Genomic DNA, 23192 nt, shown 5'->3' on the forward strand with positions numbered 1-23192 from the left:
ATGTCGACTCACTTTTATCTTCTGCAGTACCTAATTAAAATTGTAAATTGTCAATGTGTTCACCTTACCTAGAAGACAAATATTGTTGAAACTTGATCACTTTGTTGCATCACAAAGCATAGGCATTTCTTTTTTAAAATGTTCAAAACATGTTACAATTGTTTATAATTAGCTCTCATAAGACTGGAAGCGTGAACCTGCTACTTGAAAAAAAAAAAAAAATCAGAAACTAAGAGTCAGAAAGTGAGCTTGTGTAGACATTTAATAAGTTTTAAATATCAGAAAATTAAAGTGCATCTAAAAAAAACCTAATACAATTACAAAAATTAGTCAACCTAATTAGTTCAAAGTACCAGTAATGCAATTTAATTCACTTTCTGCTCAATTACTTAATAAATACCATTGATATGTAACACCACAGTTAATCCAGTGCATTCACGCATCATTTTAGAAGTTAAAATAACTTCTGCAGTTAAATCTTCCCTTTGTCTTTTTGAATAATTATGCCTTATACACAGCCAAAACCTATTATGCTACATGTTTTCAATACAAATCCATTTAAAAATCAGAAGTAGACACTTATACAGAGTACAGTAATAAATGAGGTCAATATTCATTAAAATCCTTTGTGCTCACAATCATTGAAATTAAAAAAAGTAAGTAAATAAGTGATCCAAGAAAGAGCATAATTTGAGTCTTTACCTTTAAAGGCATAGGTATATATTTCTCAATTTTAAGTGCAGCTAATACCAATTCTAATTGCTTGTAAAAACCTGAGCATATCGCACAATTCAAGTAATCCTATACCAAGATATGTTTAAGATCATGAAAACAGTATATTCACTTACCACCTGATTAAATCTATGTAGTGTTCAGTAGTGATTAGCAGGTTTTTTTTTTTAATAGTATTATAATACTTCTATAGCTAAAGCTTCTATAAATCAGTCTATTTTCAAATGAGGTAATCCATCTACAAACAGTCCTGTAACACTTCATTTTACAGTGTCCTTGTTACACGTGTTACACCTAGTTACTCTAGTAATAACTATAAATTATTCATAATCAAATGCAGTGTTGGGGAAAGATACTTTTAAAAAAATCATGCATTACGTCTGACACTGATCACATGCAACTAACCATAAACCAAACCTAATCCTAACCCTATAGTAAGTACATGTAGTTAATTATTACTCAGTTTTTAAATGTGTAATTACACTGTAACAAGGACACCTTAAAATAAAGTGTAACTCACATTTCTGTAAGGTTAGTAACCCTAATCTATGGATTGCTATATTAAGTGGAATGGAGGAGCATTCACTCAGTCCTATAACAGATGAAGCCACTTGTCAAATGCCTTCAACTAATAAAAATAAGTTTAACAAACAACTCTACCTGATATAATTCTATAACCCGGATTGATAAAAACCTTCACGGACTAACAAACTATTTTTATCTAGTGTTCATTACTTTCTAAAATGTAGAGAAGAAGTGCTGGAGAAAAATCCCCGGGTGATGTTTCTGGAACTGTTTGGCCAGTCGTCTCTTCTGTTTGACGGACAGGCCGTCACTGTGAGCGATATGGTGCATTAACTGCTTTAAACTGTCAAGAGTGGCTTTATCTTTGTTATCCTCATACTGCTGGAGCGACACCTGCTGGCAGAATGTGAACACTGCAAAGACAAAAGAAGAGAGATGGTGAATCAAATCAATGCGTAAATCAGTTTTATAGGCAGACTGTGAGTGAACTTACGCGCTACATTATCTAGATCTCTCCCTTGCTGCAAAGTTTGTAGTGTCTTCCTCACAACCTCAATCAATGATAAGGGTGTCTAGATATACAGGTATGAAAGAAAATGATTTAAACATTCTGTGATTTGCACAGAATTTTCAGAGATAATGTATTTGTAAAAAGGGCATACCTTAAAGAGTTGTGTGCGATTATCCATGAGGAACAGCAGCAGCTGCTCACATTGGACTCGAGTCATTTCCTTACTCTGAATCACAGCCTTCACAAATGTCTTGCTAACCAAAGCGCGGTTCTCTGTCTGTTTCAACACAAATGTGCCTGTGCATTTATAGTAAGCTTTCACACATTTTTTTTCTTAATTCAAACATGTTAAAAATGGACAATGGATTTACAGTAAGATTTTAAGTCAGTAAGATTTCTTTAAAGAAATTAATGCTTTTCTTCAGCAAAGATGCATTAAATTGATCAAAAGTGGCATGTATATATTGTAACAAAAAAAATCTATTTCAAATAAATGCTGTTCTTTTAGAACTACATATTAATCAAACAATAATGTATCACAGTTTTCACAAAAATATTGAGCAGCACAACTGTTTCAAACATTGATTAATAATAATGTTTCTTGAGCAGCAAATCAGCATATTGAATGATTTCTGAAGGATCATGTGACATTGAAGACTTAAGTAATGATGCTGAAAATTTAGCTTTACATCACAGGAATAAATTCAATTTTACAAACATTAAAATAGAAAATGGATATTTTAAAATGAAATAATATTTCACAATATTACTTTCTTTTCTACTGTATTTTTGATCAAATAAATGCAGCCTTGGTGCGCAAAAGAGACCTTTGAATGGTAGTATATAATAATAAAATTGTATAATTATTATTATAATTATTAATACATAATTATTGTTTGTGCAATGAAAGGAACACCATGAGGGTGAGTAACTAATGACAGTAACTAATTTCATTTTTCATTTCCCTTTAATAATAATGAATTCATTTTTATTTGTGTTGAGGAAAAAATGAATTATGTCTTTAAAAAAAAAATAAAAGATAAATTCTAATTATTCACTTTTTTAGTAGGAATTCCAAGAGCACACACACATTTTATTTATTTATATATATATATATATATATATATTTATTTTTTAGGAGAAATTGATCATTTATTTGATCATTGATGATTTATCGAAGTATTTTCTATGCTGATACAGAGAGTGGTTTCAATCAATCAATCTCCTGCGATTGTTTACACAGATTGAACTCTTGATCACCTGCTTGTGCAGTCTGAAAGCTTCATTATCTGCAGCGGCTGCCATAAAACCCAACAGTCTGCGTAACTCGTCTCTGCTCGTGGGCTCCAAGAGCTGCATACAAAGCTGAGCTGCTCTCAAGGCATCCTGACTTCTCCCACAATCTACACACAAAGATCATTCTAAATAACACAGAAAGAATGAACAGCCTCTAACATAAATGACACTAAGCCCACTGTGTTTTACATTTACCCAAAAGATGTAAGATTCCAGTCTGGATGTCAGTGTAGCGGTCTGACAGTAGTGGAGGTCTCTCTGGGCTGTTGTAATACTTAGCGATGGTGTCGAACAGCAGTCTCTTATGCTTCCCCTCCCCAGATGCTGCATTCTGTTGGATGAGCTGCTCACTGGCAACCACGATTAACTGATCTGGGAACAGCTCAAGACAATCCACTGCTGCCAACAGCCAAGAGTCCAACCTTCAAAGAGATGAATGACACAGAGGTGAACCCAAATAAAAACCATGAATCTGTATGTTACGGCACTGAGTATTGTGCACTGACTCATGCAGGTTGAGACTCTCTGAGACTTCACGATCCACGCAGGTGTTGGAGATGACCAGGTCGCCGTGGTTGCGCAGAGATAAGCGCAGGGGCTCCGGTTTGGCAGGCGAGGTCAGAATACAGTCCAGCATGGAGATCTCAACCACCTGTAGCAACTGAAGTAATGTCTGCTGCTTCCAAACATCCCGCACCACTGAGACAAACAAAGAAGAGAAGAAATAGAAAGGGCTGTTCATAAAGGGCATGATTATGCATCCTTCTGCACTGCTGTCTAATTGTTTGTTAAAAATTAGTTTAAAAATTGAGTTTTAGCACATAGACATGTTTAATATTCTAAAACTCATCTTGTATATGGAACAAAAATATTTTTGGTAAGTGTTCCATTTTAAATAATTATTTTTAGAATTTATTGAATTATAAGCTTTTCATCAACACACAAACACCCGTACAAACCTCAGTTTGGGAAAATCTGCTGTACAGTATTCTATTATTAAAAATTAGTAGACTAAGTAAAACAATACAATGAGCATTGCAATAATAAATGTCTCTGATATTAATATTCTACACTGTTTAATAGTTTTAAACTGTTAAAAGTTTGAAAATAAGACAAAAAAAAAAAAAAAAGCAGACATGCCATATTAGACCAATTTAGACCCCATTAAATCTCATCAGACTCCTTAGAAACTGCATCAGACAACATTAGACCAGATTAAATCACATAAAACCAAATTAGATCTCAATCAATTAGACAAATAAGAAACCATTGAGTCTGATGAGACCCCATTAGACCCCTTCAGAACCCATTATTACACCCCATCCGACCACCTTCAAGAAACCACTTCAGACTCCATTTAAACCTTTTAGACCCATTTAGACCTCAACGGAGACCAAATCAGACTCTATTAGACCACAATACACTACATCAGAACCCCAAGAGAACATTTCATTCTTTGTTTGAGCCTCCTTAGACCCATTCAGATCTCAACAGAGACCAAATCAGACCACAAAATATTGGAAAATTAAAAAACAAAACAAAATTAGACTACAACAGAAACAGCCACAGTTTTGCTCTGTGATGTAAACTAAAGGCAATATGAAAAGGCCACACTCTTAAAAAAAGCTCCACACCAGCTTATTTACAAATTAACTTATTAACACAGTGACAACATTTATTTCTAACAGGTCTGATAAATGAATTTTGTATGGTCAAAAGACTTTAAATGCAATGCTATGAAAGGCAGAAATTATGTTCTTTAAAAATCAAAATTATGAGCAGTTTCACCTTTTTTTGACAGGAAACTGTTGGAAATTGCAGCACGATGTAGATCAGAGGGCACAGATGGGTGCAGGTTTATATTCTTCAGTAGTCTCTCCACTCTTCTGTCTGTTGATCCAAGAACCAAAGGATTGGAAATCGTTTGCATTTCTCCAAACCTACAAAAAAAACAACATAAAACCTTACATTTTGCAAATTAAACTTTTAGGATCTGTTTCCACCTGGTATTAAGATGTGTTTTGGTCGATCAGATCACAAGTGGACAACGCTAAATACAGGTGTAATGGGGTGTAAAATGTTTTGAGCTTGTCGACTTTCGACCACTTTCAGAGGTAGTTGAAAACGTATTTGACCGGATTGTTTTCGTAGAGGAAACGCTCGTGTGGTTGAATGTGTTAGCACAGCCACTAAAGACTGCCTGCTTTCCACCTACTAACACAATAAACATTATGGAAAGCGCGTTAGCCAGACAGGATTTAAACTTTGTCGGCTGAAGACCCAAGTTTATTTTGAAGACAAAAAACATACCAAGCACAATGTTTTCTCACCTTTCCTGATTTCTAACACATACTCACAGCGTTCAGTGTGGTCTTGCGGCTGTCAGAGCAGAAACTGCTCTGCGTATGTTTTCCTGTAGTCTTTAGTGCGTTCATATGTAAATTGCGCAAGCTTATGTTGTCCATTTATTTACCCGCCCATAGACACTCCCTTCGAAGAAATCAGGACAGAGGTGGTCGAAAGTGGACAAAAGAGACAGGTTAAAACACCAGTTGTAAACGGGTATGTGTCTCCCTCTTTCACTTGTGATCCGATCGACCAAAAAGCATTTAATACCAGGTGGAAACAGGGCTTTTGTACCAAAGATACAAATGTAATTACCTTGAAGTGGTCTTCCTCTTTCCAGTTTGTTTGTCTGGTGTCTGGTTCTCATCGCCACTGTATCTCTTTTCGGCCGATCCATCTAGGAAGCGGTACAGGCTGCAGCTGGAATCCTCAAAGGTCATTTCTTTTTCGCGTCTGAAGAGCTTCATCCCGATGGGTTCGAACACTCTAGACTCCATTAAGGCTTGGCAGAGCCTGGCAGCTTTGAGACGGGACACTTCGCTGGAGCAGAAATAGATGTTCTGCATGAGGTGGCTCAGAACTACGTCCACTGCATCAGAGCCAGTGAAGCAGTCATGATGGACACGCAGGTGCTGTCTGCGGGGTCGGAGCTCCACCTGCGTCCGCAGGGCCTCAATGATGTTCTGCCACAGCTGAGTGGCCCTGAAGGGCCCAGAGAAACCTAAAAGACATCAGGACAATATGATGAAGTCTTCAAACATGAACAAAAAGTACCAAAACAACACATTTACTGGGCATGCTCCATGGTAGTAACATGCTTTATGGCATGTGCCATTGCAATACAGTGTTTTTAGTACCATGCTTGCCATGAGTGCTTATTACATAACATACTTTAAAAGAATATACTTAAGTGTGAAATGAATGTAATGTTTTGGACACTTAATTGTGTGTTAATTCCAATTACAGACCATGCAGAGGAGTATAAATGAACATCAGGCAGAGTATAACCAGTATGAGACATCTGAACCTTGATCTTATTTGTGAAAAACTTACCAAAACTTTCACAAATAGATATAGAGGGCTCTGGGAAAAGTTTAACAGGAGGATTTAGCACAGTGTGAATGGTGGAAAAAAGAACATGAGGTTTATGACAATTTTTAAATGGTTTTTTTTTTTTTTTATATATATACTTTTAAGATATAAGTACAATACAAGTGCACATTCAAATCAATTAAGCACAGTTGATGGTATTATCATTTGATATATCACTATACCTTTCAAACATTTTTATACTTTGTGTCTTTATAAACAGGCTGATAATGCTTTAATATAATTATGACGCAAACACATCACCATAGAAAATAGATCTGACTATAAGTTTACATTTCTTGATTAAGCACAAAAAAATTCGGTCAATTGAAACATAATAAACAATGAAAACACGGTAAAAACTGTATAACTAGCTGAATAGCCTAAGGATCTTGATTCATTTGTTCGGTTCATTGTTTGGTCTAGTTCGTTATCAATCTGGTGGAAATATACAGATAACATATCAAATCAAATTGTACAGAAATATAAATGCTTCATATTAACCGTTTGTTTGTACCTGACAGTTGTTTATTCGCTCTGAAACAGGTTTGACTGTTCAGTCTTCTGAACCGCGGAGTCAAATCCACCGCCATCTCGGCATCGGAAATGGCGTCACACGCTCATTCGGTATTGGTGCGACGAAGCTCTGATCTGAGATCAGCTGCAGTTATGTGAGACCGAATTCACATCCTGCGCGTTTGCTTGAATGAATCTGATCCTAGAACCCTGTGCTGTACTATCCCTGCCGTGTGAACTCACACGCAGTTACAACGCAGTTAGAATTTATTGGAACTGTGGAAAAATAAGATGATAACGCCCATCCAATATATGACTATGATCTATCATTAGATTTATAGGTACTCTAGTTTTGCTGCAGAAATAAAATACTTGTCTATCGTCCTTTTTCCCCTATATTTTATTATATATATATATATATATATATATATATATATATATATATATAAACTATTTTAAATGTTTTAAATTTTAAAAATGAGTCGTATCATTTATTCTATTATATTGACATATGGGGAATATAAGGAAATTCTTTTTTTTTTTTTTTTTACAAAAAAGTACTGTGTTTGTCATATAGAAAGAATCATTCCATATTACATGAAACTATTATTAACTTTAATGACCTATTGGTTTCGTTTCCACGCGATGATGAGTGAGATTTGAGAATGTGAAAGTGTCGTTGCGGTGATTCCAGCTGACACGTAAACATTAGCCATAAGACATACACACTGTTTAAACTGGTTCAAAGCATTCACGTGTTTCTCTTTTATTAAAATCTGAAGAGTTATTTAAGATACTAAACGCGACGTGTGCTAAAGTGACTCTTTTGTTTTGAGCGGACTGGACTCACTCAGTGCCACCGCGCGTGTCCTCTCCGGCATGACGTCACAGAGGGACACTCCACGCGACAAGTGTAGACAAGATGGCGCTCGCTGTTGTGCCACAGAAGTAACCAGTGCTTGACGAAAAATCAGGTTAGTAAAATATCACCGATTTTAAACAGCTCCGATCTAATCGCGTTTACACCAGCGCCGGAAATAAAACACAATCAGTGTATTTCAGTCGCCCAGCACCCCAGTTTCACTCCAGTGCTGTGTGATTTTAGCATTAGCACTCTAGCATCCCGTGTGTTGGTTAACTTTCCTCTATAACAGGCTCATTAGAGACACTAAAGTGGCTGAGCTGCTCTGAGCTCAGCTGTTAACCTTGTTAGCTCTTTGAAACTAGGCAGATGAGGGAGTTAGTTAGCACCTATCATCATTCACCATTCGCGCGCCTAAACACCTTCAAAGTCATATGGATAGTTTATCTAGTTAAATGAGATCAATTTGGTTGTCCATCCTCTTTTAAATACAATCCCGGACTTGAATTCGCGTAAAACCAGAGTGATAAAGACAAGCACTGACTATGCAGTAACAACTTTTACAAACCAATTTACAATAGCAATGTGCTCTACGCATATTTAACCTTCTAAGTAAGACCAATGTCAACAAGCTAGATGTATTTCTAGTGTGAGTAGTTTGTTTTTATTAAACCCACGTGGGGACCAGAGGAACTGGGTGTTATTTTGGTCGTGACACAGATTATTAAGCTAAAATAAGGGACATGCATTTGCTTAAGCCGGGTTGTTTACATGCTAAGCGAATTACTTACTGAGGTTTACAGGCTTGAAATTGGTGCCTTAGTTTAGTTTTAAAATACGGGTATTCTTTGAAGCATCAAGATACTGTCGTGTTTTTTTTTTTTTTGGACATGGCACCATGGAAATAATTTTTTTTTAGACGTACCATACATCTCATGTAAATACTGTGGTACTTGTATTTAGAGTGACTTGTAAATACCATGTTATTTGAATATGGTGATGGTTCAGTGTTGATATTTATCAAAATACTACGGTAATTCTATTTGGTTGTGTATCATTGTAGTATCCTGATATTCCTTGAAGTACCTTGGTGTACAGTGCTAATTGTTAACATGGTACAGGAATATGGTAGCCTAATATTTCAGTATTGTGTTTGATATAGTATATATCAATGTTTATACAATGTTACTACCATGGTATTGTTTGAATTACTACTATGTAACTATCATGGTTTATTTCAAAGTAAAATCATGATTTTTTTATTTTTTTTTTAATACATAACATGACTACCTTGGAGTACCTTAATATGGTAATCACTCAGTATCATGGTGTATTTCGCTCTACCATGGTATTACTGTATTGGAGAAATACAGAGATTGTTAGTTTCTATGTGGTCGCTTTTATTTGTGTCTGTCATGACAGGAATAGATACCTCCTCCTGTTGTGTCAGATCAACCTTGTTCTTGAGCAATAGTTTTATGATGGTTCTGTTAAATTGCTGTCTTGATATGTCATGTGTCTATCTCAGGGTTACTTTGATACAGGATCACTAATTCACAAAACAATGAAGACATTGTAAACAATGACGCATACACTACCGTTCAAAAGTTTGGGGTAGATAGATAATTTTTTGAATTTTTTAGAGAAGTTCCTTATACTCACCATGGCTTCATTTTTTTGATAAAATACATTAAAATTGTAAAATATTATTATAATTTAAAATATCTGTTTTCTGTTTTAATATATTTTAACCCTTGTGCATCAGTTAAAAAAAGTTCCACAGGTTCATTGTGGACAATGTCTGTGTCAAACAACTGTCATTAAAAAATTGAAGCTTGGGAGCACAGACTTAAGTTTGGTCTCATTTTAAATAAGACCCTTGGCAGAATCTTGTTGAAGTAAAGAGGTTTAAGTTTCTGAAATTATTTATGAACATTATTTTATATAAAAAAATAAAATATATTTTATAAAACATGTTGAACTCCAAAACTGCTACAAAATCAAAGCCATAAATCTAAACAAGTTGTGTTCTAAATTTGAGGTTGACATCTCAAAAAATGAGCTTTCAGTAAGATTTTGTTGGGGTGCAGTACCAAATTTTCCCCATTAGATGCCAGCAAAACTCCACTGGTACACACAGTGGTTGGATTTGTGATTTGCACTAGAATTTTTCTCTCTCAAATATTACAAGCACACACTCGCACACACACACATTTTTTTTTTTTATTACACACATACAAACCACACTCTGACATCCATACCAACACACCCACACAATTATAGCGGCATAATTTATCCAATTTGCTCTATAATTCGCGTAAGCCGAAAACAAGAATAAAGCAAGTATTTTCTTTATAGGCCAAACCTGAGAAAATGGCACCATCTGGTAAAAAATAGTCAAAAAATTTAAGCCTTGCCAACAGAATGAAAGCCTGTTAACAAAGATCACATCATTTTATAGTTAAATAACCCCTGGATTAAAAATTGCTGTTTTCAATAGGGAAATTTTTGTCCAAAAGGTCCTGAGAGGAACTATTTTGTGTACCTAGTGCAAAATAGATTTTTTAAAGGAAATGGGGGTGAAATAGTAAAATTCCAATAAAAATACACACCTGTGCCAAAATGTATGCAGTTGACTATATGCATGGAGCATTCTTTAGAACTTCCGCAATAATATAAGCCAGCTCGAAAACTTCTGGTGAGATGTCATTTGCTGGTGTGTTGAGCATCAGTAGTGTAATACTTAGTTTATAATCAGAATATAGTCACTTAAATAGTCAGGCATAGTATTAATTTAGTTATTCAAACATAAGACAGCATAAAAAATAAATAAAGACATACCTCAGTGTTCCTCCTCTGCTAAGTTCAATTCGACCATCAGTTTTCACACTTTCGTGTGGGGAAAAAAAACAAAACAAAAAAAGCGTTGAAAATTAAATATTTATGCACGTTAGTTGCACTGACTGACAGCTGCTGTGATTACTTCATACTTCACATTGACACAATGTATTTTTAAACCTAGTTATTTTATAATATTTAATATTTAGTCAAAAAACGAAACTAAGTGAAAAACGATTAGAGGAAATGGCTGATCAGTGCACAAATAAATGCTACTTTGCCACCACCTGCTGGTTATAGTGGTAATTATTGTCTTTTTTATTTTTAAATAAGTGTTTTCTATCAAATGTTGAATTTCCTACATTTTTAAATGTTCGGTTTTACAATGGGGACAATCTCAGAAGCATGAACAAATAATGTTTGTGGTCATCACATTAAAAATAATATTTTAAGTGCTGGGGGGAAAAAAATGTGTGTGTGTGTCTAATTACAGAAACACATTTTTAAACGGTCCCAATAGCTTCATCTTTATTGCAATCAATAAAACTGGTTTATTGGTAAATTAGGTAAATGTGATAACTGCATTAAAATATAAATACAACATTAAAAAGTCAACCACTGATGGTTTTGTGTCGATGTACAGCGAGTACAGAATGAACAGCTAACAGTTCACCGGAAATGCCCGAGCTGGCTTAACGACAACCAGAAAGTAATCGTGCATATAGTCAGTTGGCATAAAACAGAAAAAGACAAAAATGTCCATAAGGTCGCACAAGGGTTGAAATGTAATTTATTCCTGTGATGGTAAAGCTGAATTTTCAGCGTCATTACTCCAGTCTTCAGTGTCACATGATCCTTCAGAAATCATTCCAATATGATGATTTGCTTGTGGAATCTGTTGTACATTCTTTCACAATTCTTTGATGAATAGAAAGTAAAAACAACAACAACAACATTTATTAGAAATTTTTGTAACAATGTAAAAGTCTTTACTGTCACTTTAAAAAGAAAAAAATCTTACTGACCACAAACTTTTAAATGGTTGTGTATGTATTGATCCTGTCTGAAATGTTTATGAATAGAAATAATGTCACGAATGTCTTCAAAACAACACGCATCCACTCTAGTCTTATCTTTTTTTCACTGCAGATTAACCATCATGCCTTGGGAGGAGCTGGTTTCACTGCTGGCTGCCGTCACCATGGTGATGTGAAGAGGGCAGTGACTGACTGTGATGGACAGGTGTAAGCACGTGGGTCGCTTAAGGCTCGCGCAGGACCACTCGATCCTAAACCCGCAGAAATGGCACTGTGTGGACTGCAACACCACAGAGTCAGTGTGGGCATGTCTCAGCTGTTCGCACGTAGCTTGTGGACGCTACATAGAAGAACATGCGCTTCAGCACTTTAAGGTATGTTTAAATGCATACAAGTAATTGATATATAGTTTAAAGCCATAAACAAATACATACAAACTCAAATAGTTTTAGTTAATTTAGTTTACTGACGAAAAAAAGCGTTCATTCTCTTTTTTTACGTTAAAATGCTTGCTCCTGTCTCAGCTTAATATGCAGCATCAACTAGTCACAAGTAATTTGTTGGTTGATCTTGAAATTATAGGGGTGGGCGATATGACCAATTGAAATAAGAATCTGGTCATATCGCCCACCCCTGTAATAACAAATTACTTGCAATTACAATTTTATTTCACTATAACGATATATATCACGCTATAGTTTTGTGTTATTTTATCTCATTTCTGTTACTTAAAATAAGAAAAAAGAAGCAAATTACGAACAATAGGACAAATAAAATATAACAAAAATACGAATTTAAATAAAGTTTTTCAGGAACAATAGGTTTATTTAACATGTAGTTAGAAATAGTACAGAAATTTAATAATCAAATGTAGAAATAAAATATTGCGTAGTCTTCGCTGTATGAATTAAATATAAATTTATTCTTATTAAAGCTAAAAAAAAGAGCAGTAAGTTATTTTCTCTTTTGTTTGATTAACATTAATTACACAGAGCAGCAGGTAGGAATATATTAGGCTGCGGTCACTTTAAGACCAAACGTGCTGATCCAATATATTGATACACATCCGGTTTACACCCAACTGTTTACTTTCACTTGAGACATGACACCGGCTGTGTATACATGAATACTCCACACATTGAGCATTTTGACATAATTGCATGTGTATTCGACCATTCAAGCGCAATAAGACGTGAAAGAGAACTGAATTCGCGATCGCATGTTGTGAGACGCAGCTTTCTGTGCACACGCTTACTCACTCGGCACATGCACCTCAGCGAGTTCCTTTTCAGGATGTATTGTTCCTATTGCAAGTTTTATTTTTCACTACTTATTGTGCTTAATAACAATTTTTAACATTGAGCTCGTCCCAAATTCGCTATTGCCTTCTAAGAGAGGCAGCTTTCTGTGTGCGCACCAATTAGCACAAGCACTGCACCGAGTTCCTTTTCAGTATATATATTGCACTTAAAACTCTTTTTAACATCGAGCCCATCCCGCTCTTTATATTCTCATTCATGTATTTAATCACTTTGAAGTGTCAGTAGTGCCATATATTTACATACCATAGCAAAATCTCTAACGATAGACATCTTATACCGTGGTATTGATATATATCGTCAAACTGCCGGCCCAGCCCTACTTTACCTTTACACTGTGTTCCAAATTATTATGCAAGTGACGTATCAGTGGGATTTCAGTACAATAAACATTCCGATTTTAGTTTTTCAAAGAAAGTGTTTGTTTGTTTATTTCTCCGTATCTTTTTAGATAACTGGTATCAATCTCAGACAGGTTTGTTAAATAGTTTGCCAGACCTACTTAGGTAAATGGAAACCCTACTTAAAGATGTTGTTCCACATTATTAAGCAAGTCACAGTTCTCATGCAATATGGAGAGGAAGAAAGAGCTTTCTGAAGATGAAAAGCATGAAATGGTGCAATGTTATGCAAAAGGCATGAAAATAACTAATATTTTGTGAAAAGTGAATGGAGATTATGGAACTATCATAAGATTTGTGAGTGATTTAGAGCACAGCAGAACTCGGTCAGATAAAGGCTTAAAGTTTCTGTCAAACAAGTTAATTGTATTAAAAGGACAGCTGTACAAAAAAAAAGCCACTGTTGAGAAGCAGGTATTTGAAGCTCCTGGTGTCTTTGGAGTCTCAAGAACCTCTCCATGCAGGCTGGCAGTTATGTGTAAAATTGCACTTCAGCCACCCCTAACCAAACCTCACAAAGAGAAACATTTATGGTGGGTGTAGAAATACATTTTCAAACAGTTTTATTGCTGTGGTGTTTTTTGTAGCATGGGATAGTGCATAGTGCATTGTATTTCAGAAGGCATTATCCTTCTTTTTATACCAAAGCTGAAAATGGCCAGTTATAAACTCCACATATCTTGCAGAAGTCATTTTGACACCCTCAGAGACCCTAAAGGGACCTTCCATCTCACTTCCCAGTATTCTAGCCCAAATCATCACCCGCCAGCTCCTTGCTGACGTCACAGTCTTGTTGGAATGTGGTGGCCACTCACCAACCATCCAGAAATCCATCCATCTAGACCATACATTGTAGTACGGCATTCGTCAGTGAATAAAACTATTTAAAAATGAGTCTTCATTTATTTCTGCACCCACTGTAAATGTTTCTCTTTGTGAGGTTTGGTTAGAGGTGACTGAAATGCAACTTTACGCACAACTGCCAGCCAGCATGGAGAGGTTCTTGAGACTCCAGAGACACCAGGAGCTTCAAATACTTGTTTGCTGCTCAACACTGTTTTTTTTTTGTTTGTTTTTTTTTATAGCTGTCCTTTTAATACAACTCATTTTTTTGACAGAAACTTTCCTTAAAAGTTCTGCTGTGCTCTAAGTCACTCACATTGATAATTTACATTCACTTTTCACACAATATTAGTTGTTTTCATGCCTTTTATGTAACATTGCACTATTTCATGCTTTTCATCTTCAGAAAGCTCTTTCTTCCTCCCCATATTGCATGAGAACTGTGACTTGCTTGGAACAACCTCTTTAAGTAGGGTTTCCATTTACCTAAGTAGACCTGGCAAACTGTTTTGTCTGAGAGTTATCTAAAGTTACAGTTATCTAAAAAGATAAGGAGAAATCAAACAAACACTTTCTTTGAAAAACTAAAAATCTGAATGTTTATTGTAGTGAAACTCTCCTGATATGTCACTTGCATAATAATTTGGAACACAGTGTAGATATTAACTTGGCTATCCATAAAAATGGTCAAACTTATCATAAGACTTTGTCTTATTTTATAAGAATGTATTGTATTATATTGTATTGTATTAGATATTGTATTCATTTTGAAGTTTGATTTGTTTGTAGGAGCAGCATCACCCTTTGGCCCTGGAGGTGAATGAATTGTATGTATACTGCTACTTGTGCGATGACTACGTGCTGAACGACAATGCGACGGGTGACTTAAAGCTACTGCGTAGCACGCTAAGCGCCATTAAGAGCCAGTGCTATGAAGTCACTACGCGCAGCGGGCGCACCTTGCGCTCGTCCTCCGCCTCCGGAGACCAGCTGTCAACTAGCACGCAGGAGCTGCAGTTGCGCGACGAGGACCGCATGTTCACGGCACTGTGGCACCGCCGTCGTGCCCTGATTGGTCGTGTGTTCCGCTTGTGGTTTGCACAAACGGAACGGGGGAGGAAGCGATTGGAGGAGGAGCGGCAGCAGGAGGAAGAGGAGGAGAGGAAGCGGGAGGCGCGGGAAAGAAGGCGGCAACTCAAACGGCAGCTCAAAGAGGAGCTGGAAAGCGCACCTCCGAGGAAGAGCCATCGCATTCGTCGGCAGAGCCTAAAGGCAGATTCTGCGGATCCAACGGCAGTGCCAGCCAAAAGCACCAAATCTGTGAGGCGTAGGTCTACTCCTGCTCGCGTCTCCACCCCTACTCCACGAACTCCTAGAGAGAGAACACCTCAACAGAGGCCCCGTCCACAAGCCAAGGCCAAACGGCCCCGGGCCCCACCCCCTAAAACAAGCGATTCGCCTATCAAACGGCGACCCACCGTAACTCCAGGAGTGACGGGTTTGCGCAATCTTGGCAATACTTGCTACATGAACTCGATATTGCAGGTTCTGAGTCACTTGCATGTATTCCGGGAGTGCTTTTTGAGACTGGATCTGAACCAAGCGCTGGAACTGCTAGCCTCTGCCGTCAGCCGCAAGTTAGGACTCTCTGCTCAGCGCGTGACCCAGCCCAAAGGCTCCAACCAGGGGTCGGGGCTTAGCGGAGGGGCCTCCCGTTCACGCAACATGGAGCTTATACAACCCAAGGAGCCCAGCTCCAAACACATCTCACTTTGTCATGAGTTACACACACTGTTCCAGGTTATGTGGTCAGGCAAGTGGGCTCTGGTGTCCCCATTTGCAATGCTGCACTCCGTGTGGCAGCTGATCCCGGCGTTCCGAGGTTATGCACAGCAGGATGCACAGGAATTTCTTTGTGAACTCTTAGATAAAGTCCAGCATGAGCTGGAACGGACCAGAACGCTAACACCTGCCACTGTTCCAGCCAATCAGAGACGGCTTATCAAACAGGTGCTCAGTGTGGTCAACACCATCTTTCATGGCCAACTCCTCAGTCAGGTAATGAGTTTCCAGATAATTACATCAGCTGATTAACATTAAACATTAGGCCAGAAACAAGCTCTAAGCAAGTACACAGACATGGTCAAAGCACTGCAAGGGTGCTTAAGTTTGACCCGATGGATCGCAAGGGTGTGGTCAGTCATGCTGTTCTTACTTTACGTCTGTTTTTGCATTGCTGTGGCAGTAGCCAAACTTAATCAGTACTTAAGGGGGTGATAGAGTTACATTCAAATGTTAGAGTTTCCTTCAGTCTGTTGTTCTGGCATGCCAATAGTTCTCCTGAAAGGCCCTGTTCAAAATGGTGTCCTCACAAAGTCCACAAGGTGTTCAATCGCCTGGAGGGCCAACATCCTGCAGCTCTAAACTGTCTGGATGCTTCTAGTAATCCTGAAGAGCTTTATCAGCTGGTTCAGGTGTTTTATTGGGGTTGGAGCTTAACTCTGCAGGACAGTGGCCCTCCAGGAGTGGGATTGTACACTCCTGCCGTATATGGTGTCCCATTTGACATTTCTAGGTTTCAGAGGGTTAATCACAGGTGAAACCCCCAACCCCCCACCCACCCGTTGAAGCTGCAAAGTGCACATTAATGACAAATACCCGACAGTCTATTGAAAAATTAAGAAGGGCGACAAGGGCTTAGGGTGGCATTTGGGACAGGACCAAAAAGAACACAGTTTACACTGCATGTACTGCATGTGTTGCATTCTCACTGTCCCTTGGGCAACACTGGGAATGCCACATGTGCTTGCATTCTGACAAATTTCGGATGCTTCTTCGCAAGCAAGCTTAATTTAATTTGTGTTCACGTACTTGACTGTTTCTTCTGTGAACATTTTTACACATTTAACAATTTGGCTAAAAATCCTTGTGCTTTTTCTTGTAGGTGAGGTGTTTAGCATGCGATCATCGCTCAAACACAATAGAGCCCTTCTGGGATCTTTCTTTGGAATTCCCGGAACGTTACCACAGCAACAGTAAGGATGCTGCACAGGTTCCATGTGGGTTGACAGAGATGCTGGCCAAGTTTACAGAGACTGAGGCTTTGGAGGGAGCCATATATGCTTGCGACCACTGCAACAGTGAGTTGGAAACATACTAACATGTAACGTGACCGTAGGGAAACATTACAGGATAATAAATAGCCTGGAACTTGAAATGGATATCATGGCACTCAACCCCAAACACTCTTACTTCCAATTGGCCAGTTAAACAGATAACCCCGCCCCCAAACTCACATAATTAACCTAGCCTAAAGCTGTTGTCGAGCCACCCAAACAAAGAGAGCAATATTTTGAAAGCATCACAGTGTTTACATTCCTCAAGATATCAACCTTCTAATGGCTAACTTGTAGTTATCTGAACATTAAACTTGGATAAAAGAAGTATTTCAACATCAGAAAAACACACAGTTCACTGAGGCGGCAATCCCACTCATCAAAAAAGTTCATGTTTTGCTGTTTCTTTAAGGCAAACGACGGCGATTCTGTTCAAAGCAAGTGGTCTTGACTGAAGCTCAAAAACAGTTGATGGTTCACAAACTGCCTCACGTTCTCAGACTGCACCTCAAACGCTTCAGGTATCCACACATATTTACATGCACATGATCTCCTGGATTTTCCCGACTTTGAAGTTTCTGTCATCAGTCAGATGTTAATGTGTACGTTTATGTTAAGGTGGTCTGGGCGAAACCACAGGGAGAAGATTGGCGTGCACGTTCAGTTTGAGCAGGAGCTGAACATGGAACCCTACTGCTGCAAAGACTCCAGTAACTTACCCCACCCGCAACACTTCCTCTATCAACTCTCTGCTGTCGTCATGCACCATGGGAAGGGATTTGGCTCCGGCCACTACACTGCCTTTTGTTATAATACAGAAGGAGGTAAAACATTCTTCTTTTCATCTGCCACTTCAGGATAGTCTAGTCTGCCAATCGGTTTTGCATGCAGTAGATATATTATTAGTAAAATGGTATACACAGTACTTTTGTGTGACTCGTGCAAGAAATGCCTTGACGTAACTAGTTTAAATGTCACCTAACACATAACCAGAAAAGTTCATCTGCATAGAAAAGTAGTCCCTTCATTAAAAGGACAATTTATAAAATTTCACAGCCAAAAAAAAAAACATATTTGCTTTTAGAGCTGCACGATTAATCGTAAAAAGATTTGCGATCTCGATTCAAGCACCCACGCGATCTTATTTTATTTTAAAGGTGCAATGTGTAAAATTTGTGAGGATCTATTGATAGAAATGCAAAATAATAGACATAACTATGGTTTCAGTGATGTCCCCTAACATGTCAAGTCACCATTTTGCACCGGCATATTTTTACAGTAGCCCTAAACGGACAAACTGCTCTGCAGAGCGTGTTTCGTCACTATGTTGTTGTTCTTCTAAATCGTTTGTGTTTTTAAAGGCAGCTTGCAATCGTCACTACGTTGAATACACACAAAAAGTAGTAGTAGTAGTAGTAGTAATAGTCGTCTGATTTATTAGAAGCAGAGACCGTTCTTTGTTAGAAGTAAGAAGGAACCTCATTGCTTGACTGGTTACCCTCTGCTGTCTCAGACGATGACATCCGTCTTGTGTCGGCCAGACGGCCACCGTAGCTTCTCTATGTGCTTCGAAAGGGAGGGGTGAGCACTGTTGGTTGCAATTGGCAACCCCACCGCTAGATGCTGTTAATTTACACACTGCACCTTTAAACCTTGACAAAATCATACCGGAACATTCAAATCTGTGTTCGAGTTTCTGCACTGAGCCAGAGAGAGCAGTTTTGAACCACACAGTAGTTATTTCTGTTACAAATATTCAAATGATCACAAAAGTACTGAGATAAAAGTTTAAAGTTAGGATATGAACATTGACGTCTACGAAAGTGATCAAAATGGAGCAAACCACCTTTTGAAACTAACTTGGTGCTACAAATAACGGTTGTATCAATTACATCTTACACCACTAGGTGGCAACAAGTGACTGTTAAAAAAATTAATTTGTCATTGAATCATTCATTCAAAAGAATTGTTCAAAAACACCAATTGCAGTAGTGAACCGAGTATTTGAGTCATTGAATTAATTCAAAACCATTTTTTAAATAATTCATTCAAATTAATTAAACATTTTTTTCCAGCAATTAATATTTTGTCAGAACCTCTAGTAAATTTCATGTTATTTTGTTTAGTTGTATATTCAGAATCATGGGGAAATTGTGATCTCTATTTAATCCAAAAAATCGTGATTCTCATTTTATCCAGAATCGTGCAGCTCTATTTGCTTTAGCAAAAAACACAAGAGGTACATATATGCTTTAAACCCTCCAGAATGCCTAGCTCCATAGACTTCCATTGTAAGTGCAGATGCTATCCATAGTTCTCAAATTATATTGAAACTGAAAGATTTCACTTATTTACTCAGTTTTTTCCCCCTATTTAGTTATTATAAATACATTCAGGTAGAAGTTTGTATTTTTGTCATTAATGCATCTTTTTTCTCTTCTTCTCAGGGTTTTGGGTGCACTGTAACGACTCTAAACTGAGTGTGTGTGCCGTGGAGGAAGTGTGTAAGGCCCAGGCCTACATTCTCTTCTACACACAGAGAAACTCTCAGGACAAAAGCAAAGCCAGTGACCTCTGACCCCCGCTGAATAGCCAGTCAACCGCAGAGACTGTTTGTTTTGTACATTCTGTTGATATCGTTTTGAGACGGTTAGCTTGTCTCCTTTTTCTAGTGTACAGCAAATGTGGAGAGTATGTTTTTGTCACGCACACTTATGCCTTAAAATTATACAACTGACAGATTTGGTAGGAGGCATTCTTGCAGTGATTGTAGCGTTCGTTTGTGTGCGTGTACGAGGAGAGCGAAATTGGTCCAAGTCGGAAGCATTAATGCTCTCATTAATGTCTCTGTGTATCCCTGATTGTTGTCCACAAACCAAAGTTGAGTTTTGAATGTGTACCGAGCCTGAAAATGTTCGTAGCGTCAGTATGAAAGGTATAAGAAACAAATTACGTTTTCTCTGTTCATATCACAAGTGTTTTAATATCTTCAAACATATGGTTAAAGTGCCCTGCCAAGTCAAATCTGTTTAAAGACTTTTAAAACAAGACTCGATTCAGGAATTTTTCTGTCTCCTTTTTCAGAATGTAGTTTTATACCTGGTATTTGGGTAGATATTTTTTTTTTTCCATTTTACAGGAAAAAGATTTTTTCACCAGCAAAAGGCAATGTATGCTGTATACATTGTCTGTGTGTGGCGTTAGAGCGTTCTTTGTTGGATGTATGTTTGTGCGACTCACACACACACTTTCTCAAATATCTTTTGGAGTTTCCACATCTTGTGTTGTTGTTCAATTTTTGTCCATTTTAGTGCAAACTATGCAAATTACCTCAATTCAGAGAAGATAAAAGTACCTCAATAAAATAATATTTTTGCATTTTTCTAAACAACTTGCCAACTGTTTTCTTTACTATTTTAAAGATTGTCTTAATTTCCATGAAATTATATTAATTGTCTATGAAATGTGCATGTCTCTCGATATTTACAATTGAAAACTTAAGGATTCATTCATAAAACATAACCATAAGCGTATAAATCGCTTATAAACCTTACATAGTTACATTTAATGTGTAAGTCATTCATAAAACCTAAAAACTGTGTAAACTGCTGTATTGTATTAAAATCTATAAAATGCATAATTTGTTCGCAAAACATTCTTGCGTAAATTGATGCATATAATGAATATTGTGTAAATAGCTGCATCGTACCACCTGTATAAATTATTAATAAAACTGTTATTGGGTAATTGTCGCATTTAATGCGCAATTAGTTCATGAACCATAAAACTATTGTGTAAATTGCTGCATTTGACTAAATGCACAAAATGTCTATGTAATTATAGCAATCATATGCATATAGCAAGCGTATGTTGTTTGCAAAACCTAAAAACTAAATTATTGTGTAAATAGCTGCCAAATGTGTAAATGTATACACTATTATGTAATTTTCCCATTTAATGTGTAAATTAAGACACACTTAAAATTGCTGGGGAGTAACTAGTTACATGTAACGGCATTACGTAATTTAATTACAGTTACTGAGAAAAAATGCACAAGGCCGCATTGAGTTCTCTTTCGCGCTTGAACAGGCAAAAACACACAAAAGTATGCCAAAATGAGTATCCTCATAAGCACAGACTTAAATGAGTTAAATAAAGTCTTAAATCACCATAAAGAGTTGTGAGGACATTGGAGGTGCGTCAGATCCGCGTCAAGTGCGGCCGGTCTTAAAGTGACAGCAGCCTAATAAACCCGCTGCTATGATGTCTTTCTTTTTTCAAAGAGAAAATCACTTACTGCTCTTGACTGAACTTTTGTAGCTTTAATGATAACAGGAACAGTTTTGTCAGGAACTGTAGGTCCCAGACAGCCTTGACAGTGAGTTTTTGGATGTGGATAGCGTTGACATGAACACTGGAACTATGAAGGTTTCGGAAACCTGCTCTGGCTCACCGTGGCAGGAAGATTTTTTTCAGCAACCTCTGGGGTGGCCATTACAGGAACCGTTGGGGCCTAGACGACCATGACAGGGAGCTCTGGCACAGTGGTGGCTGTGAAAGGGTGCTCTAGGACAGCCATGAAAGGAACCACGTAGATCCAGATTTCTTCCCATGGCAAAATAAACAAACCTGCTGTATAGAAACAAATGCACATAAATAGGGATCCAAAAAAATTTGATGTGTTTAGAACGTTTAGTAGCTTAAACCAGTCGAGAATGATTTGCCCCAAACCAAGCAGCTACTTTGGCTTCTGCTGCAGGCAAGACTGAATCAAATGGCAGCATTCTGTGCAGAAAGACGGGAGAGTCTGATTATTACTCTAAACTTTACACCTTCTGTCTATGATCATCCTAATCTAAACTGTAAGGAGAAAGTCCTGCATTATCCACCATCTTTTGTAAAATAACTTGATTTGGGTGTTACATTTCCAACCTTTTTTCTTTGTTCTGCTTTGGATGATTTCGATTAACAACTGTTTCTGCTATGATGAATGCATGCTCACCTTTTAACAAGTCATGTTTAGACCAGAGGCCCACGTCAGTCATAAGACAGAGATATAAACCTCTGGTTGGCCGTGGCAGGAACCTTGCCAGCCTTGCAAATCATTCAGGCATGAACGGATGGAGAGTTCACTCATGTCAGCCCGCCAGATGCTAAGCTGACTGAGAAGCTCTTGAATTGATAGGGTAGTGCAAATGAAATTTAGATTTCATTTACATAATGTACATTCTCCCCTCTTCGCCATTACTTATTTGGTGGCCTGAAACACACAAAAAACACAAATCTGGTTTATCGTATACACTTAGAAGAGATTTGACTTTAGATTTATTCTTGTCACAATAAACAAACAACATACTCTATAAAAAAAATAGAACTTAGTACCTTAAACCAATCATGCAGAATGATTTTTCCCAAACCAAGCCGCTTCTTCGGCTTCTGCTGCAGGCAAGACTGAATCAAATGGCAGCATTCTGTGCAGAAAGATGGGAGAGTCTGATTATTACTCTAAAATGTTCACCTGCTGTCTTTGATAAACCTAATCTTAAGGCTGTGTGTCCACCAAAGCGTTTTTCCAGCGGCTAGCCTACTTTTCCAGTTGTTTTCAATTGGAGTGCCGCGTTTTTTAAACGGCAGGAGCGCAAACGAGGCGCTGAGTGTCTTTTTCACGCTCAAGCGCTGAGCGCTTACCGTTTTTTACCAGTTGCCTCGATTTGAAGAATGTTCAACTTTGAGTAAAACACTGCACTCATCACTGTCACTT

General features: G+C 37.6%; 2 protein-coding genes across 4 annotated transcripts; one reads left to right on the forward strand and one right to left on the reverse strand.

Annotated features, from left to right (window-relative positions):
- Positions 1 to 244: 244 nt before the first annotated feature.
- On the reverse strand, positions 245 to 7997 carry depdc4 (DEP domain containing 4). 3 transcript variants are annotated; one of them, XM_051890746.1, is made up of 9 exons: positions 7866 to 7997; positions 5726 to 6131; positions 4853 to 5004; positions 3571 to 3763; positions 3260 to 3486; positions 3029 to 3171; positions 1920 to 2045; positions 1751 to 1829; positions 245 to 1670 (listed from the first exon to the last, which is right to left on the reverse strand). In XM_051890746.1, the coding sequence occupies exons 1-9, from the start codon at positions 7894 to 7896 to the stop codon at positions 1471 to 1473; spliced, it is 1557 nt and encodes a 518-aa protein (XP_051746706.1). In that variant the 5' UTR covers positions 7897 to 7997; the 3' UTR covers positions 245 to 1470. The 3 variants fall into 3 exon arrangements, with proteins under 3 accessions (XP_051746706.1, XP_051746705.1, XP_051746707.1); XM_051890745.1 differs by lacking the exon at positions 7866 to 7997 and adding an exon at positions 7017 to 7439; XM_051890747.1 differs by lacking the exon at positions 7866 to 7997 and adding an exon at positions 7004 to 7098.
- Positions 7769 to 20822, forward strand: usp44 (ubiquitin specific peptidase 44). The gene is made up of 7 exons (XM_051890744.1): positions 7769 to 7989; positions 11865 to 12126; positions 15105 to 16373; positions 17260 to 17455; positions 17844 to 17952; positions 18050 to 18255; positions 19879 to 20822. Exons 2-7 carry the CDS (start codon positions 11950 to 11952, stop codon positions 20007 to 20009), a joined length of 2088 nt encoding a protein of 695 aa, XP_051746704.1. The 5' UTR covers positions 7769 to 7989; positions 11865 to 11949; the 3' UTR covers positions 20010 to 20822.
- Positions 20823 to 23192: the final 2370 nt, after the last annotated feature.

The sequence above is a fragment of the Ctenopharyngodon idella genome, chromosome 4 (genome assembly GCF_019924925.1).
Source record: "Ctenopharyngodon idella isolate HZGC_01 chromosome 4, HZGC01, whole genome shotgun sequence".
Taxonomy (NCBI): Eukaryota; Metazoa; Chordata; class Actinopteri; order Cypriniformes; family Xenocyprididae; genus Ctenopharyngodon; species Ctenopharyngodon idella.